Source organism: Mobula birostris, chromosome 31, assembly GCF_030028105.1.
Source record: "Mobula birostris isolate sMobBir1 chromosome 31, sMobBir1.hap1, whole genome shotgun sequence".
Classification (NCBI taxonomy): Eukaryota; Metazoa; Chordata; class Chondrichthyes; order Myliobatiformes; family Myliobatidae; genus Mobula; species Mobula birostris.
Window position 1 is genome coordinate 36145964 of NC_092400.1, and position 18275 is coordinate 36164238.

General features: G+C 45.4%; 1 protein-coding gene across 6 annotated transcripts in view; it reads right to left on the minus strand.

Moving 5' to 3' along the window:
• LOC140190926 (ubiquitin carboxyl-terminal hydrolase 30-like) overlaps nucleotides 1-14128 on the minus strand; it is a 37251-nt gene extending 23123 nt beyond the window's left edge. For 3 of the 6 annotated variants that reach the window (XM_072247889.1, XM_072247891.1, XM_072247888.1), the window contains exons 1-4: nucleotides 13884-14069; nucleotides 12278-12387; nucleotides 7396-7578; nucleotides 4963-5066 (exon numbers count right to left, since the gene is read on the minus strand). In XM_072247889.1, coding sequence (XP_072103990.1) covers nucleotides 4963-5066; nucleotides 7396-7578; nucleotides 12278-12387; nucleotides 13884-13963 — 477 coding nt within the window. In that variant the 5' untranslated portion in view covers nucleotides 13964-14069. Of the gene's footprint in view, nucleotides 1-4962; nucleotides 5067-7395; nucleotides 7579-12277; nucleotides 12388-13529; nucleotides 13702-13883; nucleotides 14071-14110 lie in introns of those variants that run through there. The other 3 variants (XM_072247893.1, XM_072247890.1, XM_072247892.1) reach the window with 3 other exon arrangements.
• Between the last annotated feature and the right edge of the window lie 4147 nt (nucleotides 14129-18275).

Sequence of the window (18275 nt, forward strand, 5' to 3'; positions counted from 1 at the left end):
ATGATACAGCATTATCATCCGCAAAAAACGATACATGAGCACCCATTGGCTAATAGCACCCTGCTGTCTGTATTAACCCAAGCAACTGTCTATCTGGAGACTTTCTCAGCATTTAACATAACAAAGTAGCATTCCCCAGTATAACATAACAAAGAAGCCATTTTAAATTTAATATAAAAAAAGACCCCATACAGCAGCATCTATGGAGGGGAATAGACAGCTAATGGTTTGGGCCAAGTCCTAATGAAATGTCCAGGCCCAAAATGTCAACTGTTTTTCCCCTCCATGGATGCTGCCGGACTTGCTGAGTTCCTCCAACACTTTGTGTGTGTTGCTCAAGATTTCCAACATCTACAGAACGTTGTGTTCCCCTTTAAATCTCTCCCCTCTCACTTTAAAGATATGCCCTCTAGGTTTAGACTCCCTTACTCTGCCTAACTACTTACTCTAGATTGTATAAACCTCTGTCCCGTCACATCTCAGCCTCCTTCCCTCCAGGCAAAACAGCCCCAAGTTTTCCAATCTTATAACTCAAGTCTCCATCCCGAGCAACATCCCTGTGGATCTCTGCTGCTACCCTCTAGCTTAATTACATCTTTTCCACAGGCTATCAATCAGAACTGCAGACAGCACTCCAAGTGCAGTTTAACCAACTGCAACATGACCTCCCTACATGTATATCCAAAGCCAACCCATGAAAACAAGCATTCCATGCATGTTCTTCACCACTCTGTCTACCTGTGTCACCACTTTCAGGAAACTCTGTTCTTGTACTCCAAGGACTTGCTGTTCAGTGATATTTGCTGGGGCCTGCCAATACGTCCTGGCCTGGTTCAACTTTCCAAATTATAACACTCTGCACCAAGTTAAATTCCAGGAGATGTTGCTGGGACTGGAAAATGCTGGCTGTGAGAAGACACTGACAGACTAGAATCCTCTTCAATGGAACAGAGGAGCTGAGGGGAGAATTAATTGAGGTGTATAAATTACATGGGTCACAGTACATTGACCAAATACAAACTGTCTATTTCCCCTACCAGACTGGTCAGAAAACAAGGCCACAGATTCAAAAGTAGAATAATTGGAGTGGAAGTGAGTATGGGGTGGGTGGGGGTGGGGGGCGAGGGAGTTCTGGAAGGATGAGGTAGAGTCAGAAATCTTTGCTACATTTAAACTGTACCTCAAGAGCTAGGATCAACCCAATGGTGAGTGGTGAAAAGTGGGACTAGGCTGGGAGCAACACACACAAAATGTCGGAGGAACTCAGCAAGTCAAGGGAATAAACAGTTGACATTTCAGGTCCGAGATCCTTCATTAGGACTTCACCCCTTCTCTTCCCTAACTTCTTATTATGACTTGTGTCCCCATCCCTTCAAAGGGGTATCAGCCCAAAACCTCAACTGTTTACTTGCCTCCATAGGTGCTGCCTGACTTGCTGAGTTCTTCCAGCGTTTTGTGTGTATGGCTCAAGATTTACAAGCATCTGCACAATCCTGTGTTTAGGATGAGGCTGGGAACCACTTTCTTGACCAATACAGCGGTGATGGGCTGAATGGAGGGGGCACTCCTACAGTTACGACACACTAGGAGATCAGCTATACTGGATTGGGTGTTTCTGGAGGTGATTAGGAAGCTTCAGGTAAAAAACTCCTTAGGAGACAGTGATCACAATACGACTGAGTTCAACTTGAAATCTGATAGGGCAAAAGTCTGACATAGCAGTACTTCAGTGGACTAAAGGAAATTACAGTGGAATGAGAGAGCAGTTGGCCGAAGTAAATTGGAAAGAGATGCTGGCAGAGGTGACAGCAGAGCAGAAATGGTATGAGTTTCTGGGAAAAATGAGGAAGTTGCAGGAAAAGATGTATTCCATAAACGAAGAAAGACTCAAAAGGGAAAATAGTACAACCGTGGCTGACAAAGGAAGTCAAAGCTAATGTAAAAGTAAACGAGATTGCAAGCTAGCAAACAATATCAAAGTGGATAGTAAAAGCTTTTACAAGGATGTAAAAAAATAAAAGAGAGATGAGAGTGGATATAGGACAGCTAGAGAATGAGACCACAGAAAAAATAGCAGGGGTAAAGAGATGGCAGATAAACTAAATGAGTATTTTGCATCAATCTTTACTGTGGAAGATACAAGCAGTGTGCCAGATGTTGAAAGGTGTGAGGGAAGAGAGTGAGTGCAGTCACTATTACAAGGAAGAAGGTGCTCAAAAAGCTGAAAGATCTAAAGGTACATAAGTCACCCGGACCAGATAAACTGCACCCTAGGGTTCTGAAAGAGGTAGTGATAGAGATTGTGGAGGCATTAGTAATGATCTTCCAAAAATCATTGGACTCTGGCATGGTTAAGGATGAGGTTATGGAGTACTTTTTTTTAGATTAGATTACAAAGACACACAGTCCTCTTTTATTGTCATTTAGTAATGCATGCATTAAGAAATGATATGGTGTGGTATCACAAAACACAGGACAGACCAGGTTTGGTGACATAGGACAAGACAGGACAAAGTCAGCATGGTTTCCTTAAGGGAAAATCTTGCCTGATGAACCTGTTGGAATTCTTTGAGGAGATTACAAGTAGGATAGATAAAGGGGATGCAGTGGATGTTGTATATCTGGACTTCCAGAAGGCCTTTGACAAGGTGCCACACGAGGCTGCTGACCAAGTTAAGAGCCGATGGTATTACAGGAAAGTTACTAGCATGGTTAGAGCATTGGCTGATTGGTAGGAGGCAGTGAGTGGGAATAAAAGGATCCTTTTTTGTTTGGCTGCCAGTGACGAGTGGTGTTCTGCCGGGGTCTGTGTTGGGACCACTTTTTATGCTGTATATCAATGGTTTAAGATCATGGAATAGATGGCTTTGTTGCCAAGTTTGCAGATGATACGAAGATTGGTGGAGGGGCAGGTAGTGTTGAGGAAACAGAAGGACTTAAGACAGATTAAGAGAATGGGTAAAAAAGTGGCAAATGAAATACAATGTTGGAAAATGCAAAGTCATGCACTTTGGTAGTAGAAATAAATACGTAGCTATTTTCTAAACGGGGAAAAAATCCAAAAGGTCTTTTTCAAGAGGTCTAGAACAGCAGTCCCCAACCACCAAAGCATACGCTACCGGGCCGTGAGGAAACGATATGATTTGGCGATATGAGTCAGCTGCACCTTTCCTCATTCCCTGTCACGCCCACTGTTGAGCCATTACGCATGCGAGGTCATTACCCGCACGTCACCCCTGTCAGCGCAGGAAGGAGATCAACTCCTCGAGCTTGCAAATGATGGCGGGCTGAAAAGTATATTTGACATAACATCTCTGCTGGCATTCTGGATCAAAGTCAAGTCTAAATATCCTGAGATAGCCACGAAAGCACTGAAAACGTTGCTTTCAACATATTTCTGTGAAGCGGAGTTTTTTGCAATGAATGCAATGAAAACTAAACTGCGGAATAGACTGGACATACGGAACCCCCTTCGAGTATCGCTGTCTCCCATCACCCCTCGATGGCACCGTCTTGTTTCAGAGAAACAAGTCCAGGGCTCCCACTGATTCAGTGATATTGGTGTGTTGCAATGATTTTATATGTTCATATGGGGAAAACATGTGCTGTGTGTTTAATGTCCAAACGTTACTTAAAATGTTATGATGCTATTGACTTACTTATATAATCATATAACAATTACAGCACGGAAACAGGCGATCTCGGCCCTTCTAGTCCATGCCGAACACTACTCTCACCTAGTCCCACCGACCTGCACTCAGCCCATAACCCTCCATTCCTTTCCTGTCCATATACCTATCCAATTTTTCTTTAAATGATAATATCGAACCTGCCTGTACCGCTTCTACTGGAAGTTCATTCAACACTTACTTCAAGCTCCATTGATAATTGACTTATCACTGTATTCATGCGAGGAAAATATGCGTTGTGTGTTTAATATTAAATTCATGAGATAAACCCTTCTGAAAACGAAACGGAGTGTATTAGCCACTTATCACCTATATTCCGATCGTGATTAACACCACCCCCTCCCCCCCGAACAGAATCACCAAAACGATTTGCAAGGAAAATAATCGGGAGGTGCATGCATGCGCACTGGTGCCCGGGCAAAGCTTCATGGTCACTGTAGTCTTTCTCTGGGTAAACATAACGCATTTGACTGCTACTCTTGTCCGTTGGCAACCCTACCCCCACCCCCCCACCCTCTGGGTCGGCTGGTCCGCAAGAATATTGTCCATATTAAACCGGTCCACAGTGCAAAAAAGGTTGGGGACCCCTGGTCTAGAGCATAAGAGCAGGGATGTGACGTGGAGACTTTATAAGGCACTAGTGAGGCCTCACCTTGAACACTGTGAACAGTTTGGACTCCTCACCTAAGAAAAGGTGTGCTGGCATTTGAAATGGTTTAGAGGAGGTTCACAAGGATGATTCCAGGAATGAAAGCGTTATCAGTCAAGGAATGCTTGAATGCTCTGGGTCTGCACTCACTGGAGTTTAGAAGGATGGGAGGGGGTGGGATTCTCATTGAAAACTTTCAAATGTTGAAAGGCCAAGACAGAGTAGATGAGGAAAGGATGATTCCCATGGTGGGGGAGTCCAGAGCAAGAGGGCACAGCCTCAGGATAGAGGGGCATCCATTTAAAATAGAGTTGTAAAGAAATTTCTTTAGCCCAAGGGTGGTGAATTTGTAGAAATTGTTACCACAGGCAGCTGTGGAGGCCAAGTTGTTGTGTGTATTTAAGGCAGAGCTTGACGGGTTCTTGATTGGACAAGGCAACAAAGATAATGGGGAGAAGGTGGGGAGTGGGGCTGAGGAAGGGAAAAAAGGATCAGCCATGATTGAATGGCAGAGCAGACTTGATGGGCCAACTGACCTAATTCTGCTCCTGTGTCTTATACCCCTGCACCCCTAAGGTTAAACACACTGAATACCCCCGCAACTCCTATATTCTTGGTATTTACCTGCTCTTCAAACAAAGACATCTGCCACTTGTACATCCGTAAGACTTCCAGAAGATTTCCTGCATCCACCACGTCCTCTGAGGAATCTTCAGCATTGGAGAGCACTGCCACAGAGGAGACAATGAAGCTTGCAACCTGCAGCCTTCCACCCACCTCCACTTCTTTGCTACCATAAGTGAGAAAAGTTTGGGCATTGAAAGGGTCAACTGCAGCTCAACCAGAGCAGTCATCAACAGATTGTGCAAAACTATCAGTGAGGAATTCGACAAAACGCTGTATTCTTGAACGTTTCAGAACCAGGCAGGTCGAATCTGCTATGCTTTTAAAAAGAGTAACTTGGTCACTATCTTAGTGTGCACAGATAATGAACTTCTATCTTTATACAAAACGTTTTTGATACATACAAGGGATGCGAACAATGGTAAACTCCACAAGAGACAGGACCCCAGGTTTGGGATTGAACCCAGGTATCTGACCAGGATATTGTTCCTGCTGCCTTAATGTACCAAAGGAATACTGTCTCCCATTGGAGTGTTTCAATGTATGAGAGAAGGAAGGAAAATTGGGAAATAAATAAGAACTGCTGTGGTTAATCAACAGAAGGAATTAAAGCTGCAAGGTAAAGAAATCCTTGTTCACTGCATCACTCTGCTGTGCCTATGCAGTTCTTTCAAAGAGTTCCAATTAATCCCACATCCATACAAATTATTTCCTTTTGCATATTTATCCAGTTCAGATGGAAAACATTTCAGCAACCTTTTGAGCAGTTTAGTCCATTGCATAACCAGCTGCTTCATTAAACAAATGAGTGTCCCTCACCTGGTTCAAGACTATTCAACCCAAAGTGCAGAGAGAGAGAGAACAGGGAACACTGCAACCAACCATGACATGGAACTGCACGTCCACACTCAGGATTTCTTACAGCGAGTGTCAACTTTAATCATTCCAAACACAGATAATAAATGAGAAGCAGCAAGTGTTCTCCAAATGGTTAGTTTTTAAAGAGAATACAAAAATGAAGGGCTATGTGGGAGGGAAGGCACATACTGATCTTACAGTAGGTTAAAAGGGAAGCACAGTAGCATAGCGGTTAGCACAACACTTTACAGTACCGGTGACCCGGGTTAATTCCTGATGCGTTGCAAGGAGTTTCTACGTTCTCCCCGTGACCGCGTGGGTTTCATCCAGGTGCTCCAGTTTCCTCCCACAGTCCAAAGACATACTGGTTGGTAGGTTAACTGGTCATTGCTAATTGTCCTGTGATTAGGCGAGGGTTAAATTGGATGATTGCTGGGCTGCAGAGCTCGAAGGGCTGGAAAGGCCTATTCCGCACTGTATCTCAATAAATAAACAAAATATTGTGGCCCAAAGGGCCTGTAGTGTGCTGTGTTGTTCTATGCTTTTTAACTAAGCCCATGTATGTCAAGAGCACTTCTGAATATCCACCTCCCGGTTAATTTGGTGTCTGTGATATGAGACAGAGAATGGCAATGGGTGTGATCAAGTCAGAAAATAAATGTCCACTAAAGCCACTGGGTTGCCAGTGAAGTGTTAAACAAGAAGTGATCATCACCACTGTCTGCTAAGCTTGCGCAAGCTCTGAGACTGACACCAAAATGTTTTTAAAAAATGGAAATCTAAAATTTAAAAAGTAACATTTAGTGCTCTCTTTTTGCACTACTTATTTTTTATATTTCTGATTGTAGTGTACGGTATTTTTTATATTTTACATTGCACTGCACCAACAAATTTCATGACCTACATCAATGACAATAAACCTGATTCTGATTCTGAGGAGATACGACTTTAAGATTAATTGCTGACAATCTGATCCCTGATTACTATCAAGTCAGAATAGTATTAGATTAACGTTCAAGCAGATAAAGGAGGAAATCTAGAGAGATTAAAATTTAGTTACAGATCATTAGTACAACACAACACACAGATGAATGGGAAGCAAGAAGTTATATTACCATGACAACATTAAAAAGCAGATTTTCCCACTGCTGACTGTGCACCCCCTCACACTTATCTCCCAAGAAAAGACCCATTTTCATTTAATTAATTAATTTATTTTCATTAGCAATACAGAGCAGAGTCAGTCCTTCCAGCTCGTCAAGCCACACCACCACAGCAATCCCGCCAAACCCAATTAACCCTAACCTAACCAAGGGACAATTTATAATGACCAATTGACCTACCTGGTACATCTTTGGACCGTAGGAGGAAACTGCAGGACCCAGAGAAAACCCACTCATTCCACGGGGAGGACGTACAGAGACCCCTCACAGAACGGCGCCAGAACTGAATGCTGAACTCTTTAACGCCCCGGGATGTAACAGCGTTGTGCTAACTGCTACACTACTGTGCAGCACATCTTAGGCCTTCAGAAGACAATATAAAACTTCACCGCTCCCCAGCCCCAGGTCTCACCTCGGAGTAAGCGGAGAAGTGTGATAGACAGATATGGACACTGCTCTTCCTCTGATGTGTCCAAACTGTAATGCGCCGTGAAGTCACCGAGCCAGCGAATGAATGACGGACAAGCAGCCAGGCCCTGTAGCAGGGAGTTCATAAAGCAGGTGTTTCCGAGGTTCAAGAGACCAGGAACGAGTCCTAGGGAACAACAACATTGAATGATTAGACTGCAGCAAACTCGTTAGAATGCTTTTCTGCTAATCATAGCAAACTGGTTTGGCTATATACCATTGAAACTTGGGTGTCATATACATAATATTTAAGTCAGTACTTCTATTTAGCTGCACACACAAAATTCTCGAGGAACTCAACAAGTCAAGCAGCATCTATGGAGAGAAATGTAGTCAATATCTCACCTGGTCTTACCTAATACTTATAACTTCCCTCTCTCCCACCTTTTCAGTCAGGCTTCTGACCCTTTCCTTTCCAGTCCTGATGAAGGGTCTCGGCCCGAAACGTCATCTGTTCATACTGCTGACATGCTGAGTTCCTCCAGCAATTTGTGTGTGTTGCTCAAGATTTCCAGCACCTGCAGAATTTCTAGTGCCTATTCTACTGAGTTGCATGCATTTTGTGCTAACCAATCTATTTCTGATGTATGTTCATGGAAGAGCCAAAAGTATAATGAACCATCCTTTCCAAATTTCAGGCTGAAAAGCAAGTGTCAGTGGAACTGAGCTGTCTGGACCAGGAGTTGTATTACCTGGGCTCAGAGGTGAAGCAATACACGAGTTGTATTACCTGGGCTGAGGGGCAATACTCTGCCCCAAAGGCCACAGCTCAGAGAACGCTGAAGATAAAGGAGACTGAATCTGCTGGAGGAGTTCAGTGGGTCAGGCCACAGCTGCTGTAATACTATCATCTTAAGCTGAGTTAGATTCATTGTATAAAACACCATAGAGAGAGACAATTCAGTCCAATGTGCTTGTGCTAATGAACTGGCTCTCAAGTAAGTCCTACGTGCCCATTTGCTTTCATGGACAAGCAGGATTTTCCCCTTTGTGTATTCTATTGCCTTCAGGAAGCTACTCTTGAAACTGCTTCCACTGACACTTCAGATTACAACTGCTGTCTGGCTAGAAAATAATTTATTTTCCCAAATCCCTTAAACAAGCACAAGCTTCATTTGTTGTGTTTTTCTCCAGAATCCACCTTTAACTTTACTTTTAGGAGGGGGCAGAATTATGGTCATTGGAGGCAAGTATAGGAGGGATGTCAGAGGTAAGTTTTTTTCCTACACAGAGAGTGGTGGGTGCATGGAACGTGCTGTCAGAGGCAGATACATTAGTGACATTTGAGCATTTCAGTGAGACAGAACCTGATGCTTGGACGACGATTTGAGCCCTGGGTCCAATCGGAAAGGTTGGGTACAGGCCAAATCGAGGTGGCAGGGTCCAGGCCCCAGAGAGTATCAAGCAACACAACCCGCTGCTTGGACGATGATCTTAGCGTTGGGCCAGATTGAAAAGCCGGTTCAGCTCACTCCTCTGCAATGTTTACTCGGCTCTGTGCTAAACTGGATCCTCTTTCGTGGACTTCAGTTCTGAACTTGCTTTTATTGTTTGCACAATTTGTTTTTATTCCCTCTCTCTGCACATCGGGTGTTCGATGGTCATTTTTTAATGGGTTCTTTTGGGTTTCTTTGTCTTGTAGCTGCCTGTTAGGAGATGAATCTCAATGTTGTGCATTGTATGCAACAGACATAACGGTTGCTGGTGAACGCAGCAGGCCAGGCAGCATCTCTAGGAAGAGGTACAGTCGACATTTCGGGCCGAGACCCTTCGTCTGGACTAACTGAAAGAAGAGCTAGTAAGAGATTTGAAAGTGGGAGGGGGAGGGGGAGATCTGAAATGATAGGAGAAGACAGGAGGGGGAGGGATGGAGCCAAGAGCTGGACAGGTGATTGGCAAAAGAGATATGAGGGGATCATGGGACGGACGGGAGGCCTTGGGAGAAAGAAAGGGGGAGGGGTGAAGCCCAGGGGTATAGTGAGAGGGACAGAGGGAGAAAAAGGAGAGGAAAAAAAAATTATATATATATAAATAAATAACGGATGGGGTACGAGGGGGAGGTGGGGCATTAGCGGAAGTTTGAAAAGTCAATGTTCGTGCCATCAGGTTGGAGGCTACCCAGACGGAATATAAGGTGTTGTTCCTCCAATCTAAGTGTGGCTTCATCTTGACAGTAGAGGAGGCCGTGGATAGACATGTCAGAAGGGGAATGGGATGTGGAATTAAAATGTGTGGCCACTGGGAGATTCTGCTTTCTCTGGCAGACAGAGCGTAGGTGTTCAGTGAAACTGTCTCCCAGTCTGCGCCGGGTCTCGCCAATATATAGAAGGCTGCATCAGGAGCACCAGACGCAGTATATCACCCCAGCTGACTCACAGGTCTCTTACTAACTCTTCTTTCAGTTAGCCCTGACGAAGGATCTCGGCCTGAAACGTCGACTGTACCTCTTCCTAGAGATGCTGCCTGGCCTGCTGCGTTCACCAGTAATTTTTATGTGTGTTGCTTGAAATTCCAGCGTCTGCAGACTTCCTGATGTCTGCAGTTGTATATCGTATACATACTTTGATAATAAACGTACTTTGAACATGCATGACAGAAAAATGAAGAGCTGTGTGGGAGGGAAGGATTAGATTGATTTTGGGGCGAGTCAAAGGGCCTGGGCTATGCTGTACCGTTTTATGGAACGTTCTATGTTTAAGAATGAGCCCAGTTTACTGATGCAAACTTATTACATCAACTTTTTCTGCTAATACTTCCCTTTAAAACCATGTAAATTGCATTATACGTGATTCTTAAAAGGATTTTGGTGTAGACAAAAGTACCCAATGAAAACTGAGATCATCAGGCCAAGGAAAAAGAAAGATTTTCAAAGGCAGAGATAAGAAAAAAAACAAACTCCTGAATGTTGGAGGAACTCAGCAAGTGAGGCAGCATCAAGGGGAATAAACAGTTGATGTTGTGAGCCAGAAGCCTTCATCAGGACTGGAAAGGAAGGGGGAGAAGACAGAATCAGAAAGTGGGGGGGAAGGGAAGGAGTACAAACTGGCGGATGACAGGTGAGACCAGGTGAGAGGGAAGGTGGGTGGGTGGAGGAGGAGGATGAAGTAAGAAACTGGAAGGTGATAGGTAGAAGAGGTAAGGGACTGAAGACAGAGGAATTTGATAGGAGAGAAGAGTAGACCATAGAGGAAAGGGAAGGAGGAGGGGAACCAGAGGGAGATGATGGGCAGGTGAGGAGAAGCTGTAAGAGGGGAACCAGAATGGGGAATGGAAAAAGAGAGGAGGAAATTACCAAAAGTTAAACAAATCCATGTTCATGCTATCAGGTTGGAGAATACCTGGGTAGATCATGACTCTCCTGAGGCCATCCCAAAGCATTTTACAACCAAGTAAGTACTTTTGGAATGTGTTACTATACTGGAGTTGAAGGTGAGATGCCAGAGCCAGCTCCCACAAAATGCAAAGTGATAAGAATCAGTTAGTAAGTTTCTATTGATGAAATATGAGGGAAAAATGTAAGTCAGCAGAAGAGGGAGAAGTCACCCTATTATGAATGGTAATATGGGATCTTTCATATTCACACAGGGAGCTAAATTCCCGGTTTGGTTTCTAATCCAAAAGCTTCAGCACAGCCTGCAGTCAGGGTTGATTTGCGAGCTCAAATTCCTGCACAGATCCCGATGCCAGGTGCATCCACTGACATATAACTTTCCCTTTGCCGTGCAGTTCACAACAGTCAAAAACACTAGAGCTGGAAATGTGAAATAAAAACAGAAGATGCTGGAAACACTCAGCAGTCAGCCAGCACTGGGGGTGAGGGGGTGGAAACCATGTACATTTTATGGCAAAGACTTGACTGGACAAATAGGCCTTAGCCTTATGCATTAAATCTGTTTCCCCTTCACAGATGCTGAGTGTTTCCAGCACTAATATCATTGTAGTTTCGACTTGAGCAATATTACAATGCAGAATGCAGAGAACAGCTTACACTAGCAAAGCAACCTGGGGGGTTGGGGGGGGGGATCTGCTGCTAGTACAGAGGAATATGGCCAGCCAATTTCACAAGAGTGAGTGTGCACCATATCAACTAGTGGTCAGAAACAATGTTGCAACATTTTTAATCTCAGAATTTATGCACTTAAGAATTCCGCAGTGCAAATCTAGAGTACAGAATGCACCTCATGTAAAATGTGTCAGGGGATGTCACTTCGGCTTGAATACAAAGAAAATAATGATTACAGTGGAAACACAGGAGACTGCAGATGCTGGAATCTGAAGTTTAAAAAGCAGTCCAGACAGGTGGTCTCGACCCAAGATGTCCACTGTCCATTTCCCTCTACAAACAGAGGGTCTCCACCTGAGATGTTCATTGCCCATTTCCCTCTACAAACAGAGGGTCTCGACTGTCTACTTCCTTCTACAGAGGGTCTCGGCTGTCCACTTCCCTCTACAAACGGAGGGTCACGACCAAAACAACAGGAATTCTGCAGATGCTGGAAATTCAAGCAACACATATCAAAGTTGCTGGTGAACGCAGCAGGCCAGGCAGCATCTGTAGGAAGAGGTGCAGTCGACGTTTCAGGCCGAGACCCTTCGTCGGGTCTCGACTGTCCACTTCCTGCTACAAACGGAGGGTCTCGACTGTCCATTTTTCTCTACAAACGGAGCATCTCCACCCGAGATGTCCACTGTCCATTTCCTTCTACAGATACTCCTGAGCCACTGGGTTCCTCTGGCAAATTTTCTTTTACTGCCAAGTGTTTGCAGTGAGAAGGGGCTGAATGGAAAGGAGCGAGCTCTGTCTGAAACAACACTTGTGAACGTACCTTTCCTGCGTTTCTTCCTCTCTGTAATCGGCCCCCACAACACGTAGATGCTTGCTGCCAGGGCCGCTGCTATTCCGCCAATGACACCCCAGTTCTTCATTATTCTGCTTCTGTAATCAACAGGTTTAATTTTTATTTGTCAGTGTCAGATTTACTTCTCCCTCCTCATCTCCATGCAGCACCATACCCCTTCACTGTGAGGATTTGTCAGTGTCAGATTTACTCCCCCTTCCCTTCCCTCTCTCCATGGAGCACTATGCTCCCTTCACTAAATTGCTTCAATTTATTCTGTTTTCAGGACTGGGGCAATGCCCCGACCCCGGGGTGGGCACAGCCTGGCGCCCATAAGTGAGTGAACTTCACTCTCCTGTCCCTGCTGACACTGGCTGATGACAGGGAAAATAGGGACAGGAGTAGACCATTCAGCCCCTCCAGTCTGTCCCATCTCTCAAGGTATATCATTTCCAATGACCCATTTTCCTCTCTCCCTCTCCCCCCATACTCTTTGCTATTAATATATCGCCTTCCCTCATAAATGCATTCAGAGATGATACCTCTATAACCCTGTGCAGCTGTGAATGCCATGGATCACCACACTGTTGCTGAAGAAATTTTCATTGCCCTTGTTCTGCACACCAAAGGAGATACCTTCCCCATGTACAGCCAGTAATGTTGTAAAGTCCAATTAGATCCACTCTCAAATCTCCACTCTCATGGTTGCAAATCTACTCGACCTAATTTCTCCTCACAAAGCAATCCTGCAACCTCAGGAATCAGCAGTTTACGGGAGGGCCCTGACTCAAGGATTATCTGACAACCACCCCCCCCCCATCCCATTGTGGGCAGCAGATAATGCTGTTTCAGTGCTAGTGACCTAGGTTCAATGCCGCTGCTGTCTGTAAGTGGTTTGTTTGTGTTTCTTCCAGGTCCCCCCACATTCCAAAGTTGCAAGGACATGCTATGTTGACACTGGAAACATGGAGACATTGATGGGCTGCTGCTGCCATACCCTTGGACTGACCCAAACGACATATTACACTTTATGTTTTGACGTACATGTGATAAATAAATCTAATCTTTAATTCCACTAGCTCCAAGGCAGCAGAAAGCAGAAAATTCAGCACAGGCTGCAATTTGCCGGTCTGAGGAGATCAGCCTGAGATAATATAAACACTGCAGGAAGTGAAGATCCATGTTAACAACCTCCACTGATAGCCGAACACAAACTCTCAAACACAGTCCATTCACCAACCTCCCACATTTTAGTTTAGAGACGCAATGTGCACAAGTTCAGAAACTAAAGCCTGATGTCTGGAGTTTTTCCTTCCATCTTTTTGATGGAATCTCTCTTTCAGTACAATCCACTTGCTTGTCCAGCTTTCAGCGCTGTCCACTTGACCTCCTGTAACGTATGTTCTTAAATGAAAACCATTGTTTGAAAGGCACATTTTTAACATTGCCCCCATCCATCCCTCCCCTCCTCATTCACCATCCTACCCCTCCCTCCCCACTCACTCACCCATCCCTCTCCTCTCCCCACCGTCCCCAACCTCTGGCCCGGGAGAAGGAACAGCGCCCGGCCCGGGCCCGCCCCGCCCCACCTCACCTCACAGTCCCTCCGCCGCGCAGAAACTCTCGCACCAGCCTATCGCCCGCCTCTGACCGAGCGCCAGGCCCAGTCCGCATCACCCCTCCCGCCGGCCACTGCCCCGACCCCGGACCCCACCGCCGCGGCCGGAACCAAATACAACGCTCGGCGTCCTTGCCTCCCGCCGAACTGGAAATCGCACGCACCCGCATCGAGGAGCGCCGGGAGCGATAAGAGTTACGCACATGTTTTCGGAGGCCAGCGCGGTCCTCCCAGTGGCCGGGAGGCGCTCGCTTCGCCAACGAGGCCGAAGTTGTCTCCAAACTCAAGAAAAGTTGGTACTTGTTTTTAAACCCCCCAGAAAGACAAAACGTCTATACCGTGATTTTCTGTGCTGGGGTTACTCATGTGCAGATGTTTCAGGAATTTGATTTGCAAACCTTTCATTATAATGAAGGTTATAATTATAATGAAACCTTTTATTGTCTTGAGGAAGAGTCTGGTCCTGAAACAAATTCTCGCCGACTGTATGTTTACTCTTACTCAGATACCTGACTGGCTGAGTTTTTCCAGCATTTTGTGTGTGTTGCTCTGGATTTCCAGCATCTGCAGACTTTCTCGTGATTATGATGAGGTATTTGGTTTCACATCACCAGCGGAGTAAATCAAGTGCCAATCCTCTTGGCGATGAAAGGCGGTGGGGAACTGGCACAGAGGGGGAGCTGAGACCAGCATAGATCAGCCATCGTCATATTGAATGATGGGTCAACTTGAGGGACGAATGGCCTACCCCTCCTGTTCTTTTGGAGTTCATTATCAAAGCCAACTGTGACAAAGGGTCTCCGATCTGAAAACTAGCTCTGGCTCTTTCTACAGAGCTCCCTGCCCTGCTGAATATTTACAGCATTTTCTGTTTTCACTTCAGATTTTCATGATCTGTAGCCTCTGGTGAAGCTCCCAAAGACAGGAAAATGGTTATTCATAAACACAAAATGCTGGAGGAACTCAACAGGTCAGGAAGTGAATAAACAGTCGATGTTTCAGGACTGGAAAGGAAGGGGGAAGAGCAGAATAAAAAGGTGGGGGGGAAGGGGAAGGGGAGGGGGATAGCTAGAAGGTGACGGGTGAAGCCAGGTGGGTGGGAAAGGTCAAGGGTAGTTGAACAGAGTGGGCCCTAGGAGAAAGGGAAGGACGAGGGGACCCAGGGGGATATGATAGACAGGTGAAAAAAAGGTAAGAGGCCAGAGTGCGGAACAGAAGAAGAGGGAATGGGGAGGGAAAAAAGATTACCACAAGCAGAAATCGATGTTCACACCATCGGGTTGGAGGCTACCCAGAAGGAATATAAGGTGTTGCCTCTCCAACCCAAAGGGGCCTCATCGTGACACAAGAGGAGGCAGTGGATCAACATTTTGGAAAAGGAATGGGAATCAGAATGTTTGGTCACAGGCTCTGCTTTTGGTGGATGGAGTGGAGGTGCTCAATGAAGCAGTCCCCCAATTTACAACAGGTCTCACCAATGTAGAGGAGGCCTCAACAGTCCTTCCATGCTCCTGTATTCTAGTCCTCTTCTGGGCATGGCCATTCAGAATTCTGAGAATAGACCTGTTCAAGCTTACAACCAAGATCTTAAATAAATTAAAATCATAGAACTACCAGAGGCTGGAAATCACCAAACAGTCAACGGTTTGGGCAAAGACGTTTCTTCAGGACTGAGAAGAAAGGGGGAAGATACCAGAATAAAAAGGTGGGGGAGGGGAGAGAAGTTAGCTGCAAGATGATAGGTGAAGCCAGGTGAGTGGGAAGGGTCAAGGGGTGGAGAAGAAAGAATCTGATATGAGAGGAGAGTGGACCACAGGAGAAAGGGAAGGAGGGAAGGAGGAGGGGGCCCAGGAAGATGTGATAGTCAGGTGAGAAGAATTAAAGGGTCAGAGTGGGGAATAGAGGAAAGGGTGCGGGTGGGGGGAGGGGGGGGTGATGTTGGTGGTCTGTTCACCGTAAGGAGAAGTCGATATTCACGCCATCAGGTTGGAGGTGATCCAGAAATATGAGCTTTGTCCCTCCACCCTGAGGGTGGGAGGCCATGGACTGACATGTTGAAACAGGAATGGGAATTGGCCTCCTCTGCATTGACACAGCTCTTCCAGGTAAGGAAACCCTGATACTGTCTGTCCAGTGCTCTCGATGCAGCCACCTCTACATCGGTGAGACCCGTGGTAAATTGGGGGACTGCTTCGTCGAGCACCTCCACACCATCCACCACAGGCGGGTCTTCCCGGTGGCCTAATGATTCCCATTCTCGTTTCCACCTGTCCCCTTCTAGCTATCCTCCTCCCCCTCCCCCCACCTTTTTATTCCAGTGTCCTCTCCCTTCCTTCTCAGTCCGGAAGAAGGGTCTCGACCCAACACATCGTCTGTCTATTCACGCCCATGGATGCTGCCTGGTGTGCTGAGTTCCTCCAGGAAAGTGGTAGTTGGTCCATTGCTTCGGATAAGCCAGGGAACTACAGGCTGCTCAACCTGCCGTCAGTTCTAGGGAAGTTACTAGAGGGGATTCTGGGGGCATCACCTACCAGCATTGGCATAGACAGAGTCTGATTAGGTGGAGGTACGGTTGCTTTTTGCACGTGTCATCATCGATTGACGTGACTCTGAAAACTTGCACATGTTCCACAACCACACTTTATTTACTTATGCACAAGGAGAACAGCCGGACTGTTACCAAACTCTTCTGAAATTGAACAAAGATATTTTTATATGGAAATTGATTAGCTATAGTTGGAGTGTTAAGGATGGGGTTACGGAGTACTTGGTGATGCAGAACAGAAAATCTTGCCTGATGAACCTGTTGGAATTCTTTGAGGAGATTACAAATAGGATAGGTAAAGAGGATGCAGTGGATGTTGTATATTTGGACTTTCAGAAGGCCTTTGACAAGGTGCCACACATGAGGCTGCTTACCAAGTTAAGAGCCCATGGTATTACAGGAAAATTACTGTGATGGTTAGAGCATTGGCTGATTGGTAGGAGGCAGCGAGTGGGAATAAAAGGATCCCTTTTTGTTTGGCTGCCAGTGACGAGTGGTGTGCTGCAGGGGTCGGTGTTGGGACCGCTTCTTTTTATGCTGTATATCAATGATTCAGATCATGGAGTAGATGGCTTTGTTGCCAAGTTTGCAGGTGATACAAAGATTGGTGAAGGGGTAGGTAGTATTGAGGAAACAGGTAGGATGCAGATCCTACCTACAGGTAGGAGAATGGGCGAGAAAGTGGCAAATGAAATACAATGTTGGAAAATATATGGTTATGCACTTTGATAGAAGAAATAAATGTGCAAATAATTTTCTAAACGGGGAGAAAAATCCAAAAATCTGAGATACAAAGGGACTTGGGAGTCCTTGTGCAGAACATCCAAAAAGTTAACTTGCAGGTAGAGTCCGTGGTGAGGAAGGCAAATGCAATGTTAACATTCATTTCAAGAGGTCTAGAATATCAGATCAAGGATGTGATACTGAGGCTTGATAAAGCACTGGTGAGGCCTCACCTTGAGTATCATGAACAGTTTGGGCTCCTCATCTGAGAAAAGATGTGCTGGCATTGGAGAGGGTTCAGAGGAGGTTCACAAGGATGATTCCAGGAGTGAAAGGGTTATCATATGAGGAACTTTTGATGGCTCTGGGTCTGTACTTGCTGGAATTTAGAAGGATGAGGGGGGATCTCATCGAAACTTTTGAATGTTGAAAGGCTTAAACAGAGTAGATGAGGAAAGGATGTTTCCCATGGTGGGGGAGTCTAGGACAAGAGGGCACACCCTCAGGATAGAGGGGTGTCCATTTAAAACAGAGATGCAGAAACATTCCTTTAACCTGAGGGTGGTGAATTTGTGGAATTTATTACCACAAGCACTGTGGAGGCTGGGGAGTGGGTCTGAGGAGGGTAAAAAAAGATCAGCCATGATTGAATGGTGGAGCAGACTCAATGGGCCAAATGGCCTGATTCTACTTATGTTTAATGGTCTTATATAGATATTGATCCAATGGTAACTTGGCACACTTCTGAATCCCATCATTTGCATATATAAGTACCAATCATAAAACATATTTCAGGTGTTTAACAACCAGTTAAATCTACTGTGTTAAATTTCAAAACAATTTTGTTATCAAATAATTGTCCAATAGTAAATGTTGCCCTGGAATCCTTTGTATCTTTCCCTTGGTATGCCTGGTGACCTTGCTTCTCAGGGTTGAACTGAAATTCTGTACAAAGGAGAATTCAGTCAGATACCGTTTTAACCCTTGTGTTACTGCAAATTTCACACATGGACAGTTGTGCTTGACCAGGGGTTCCCAACTTGGGTCCGTGGACCCCTCAATTAATGGTGGCGATCCATGGCATAAAAAAGACAACTCAA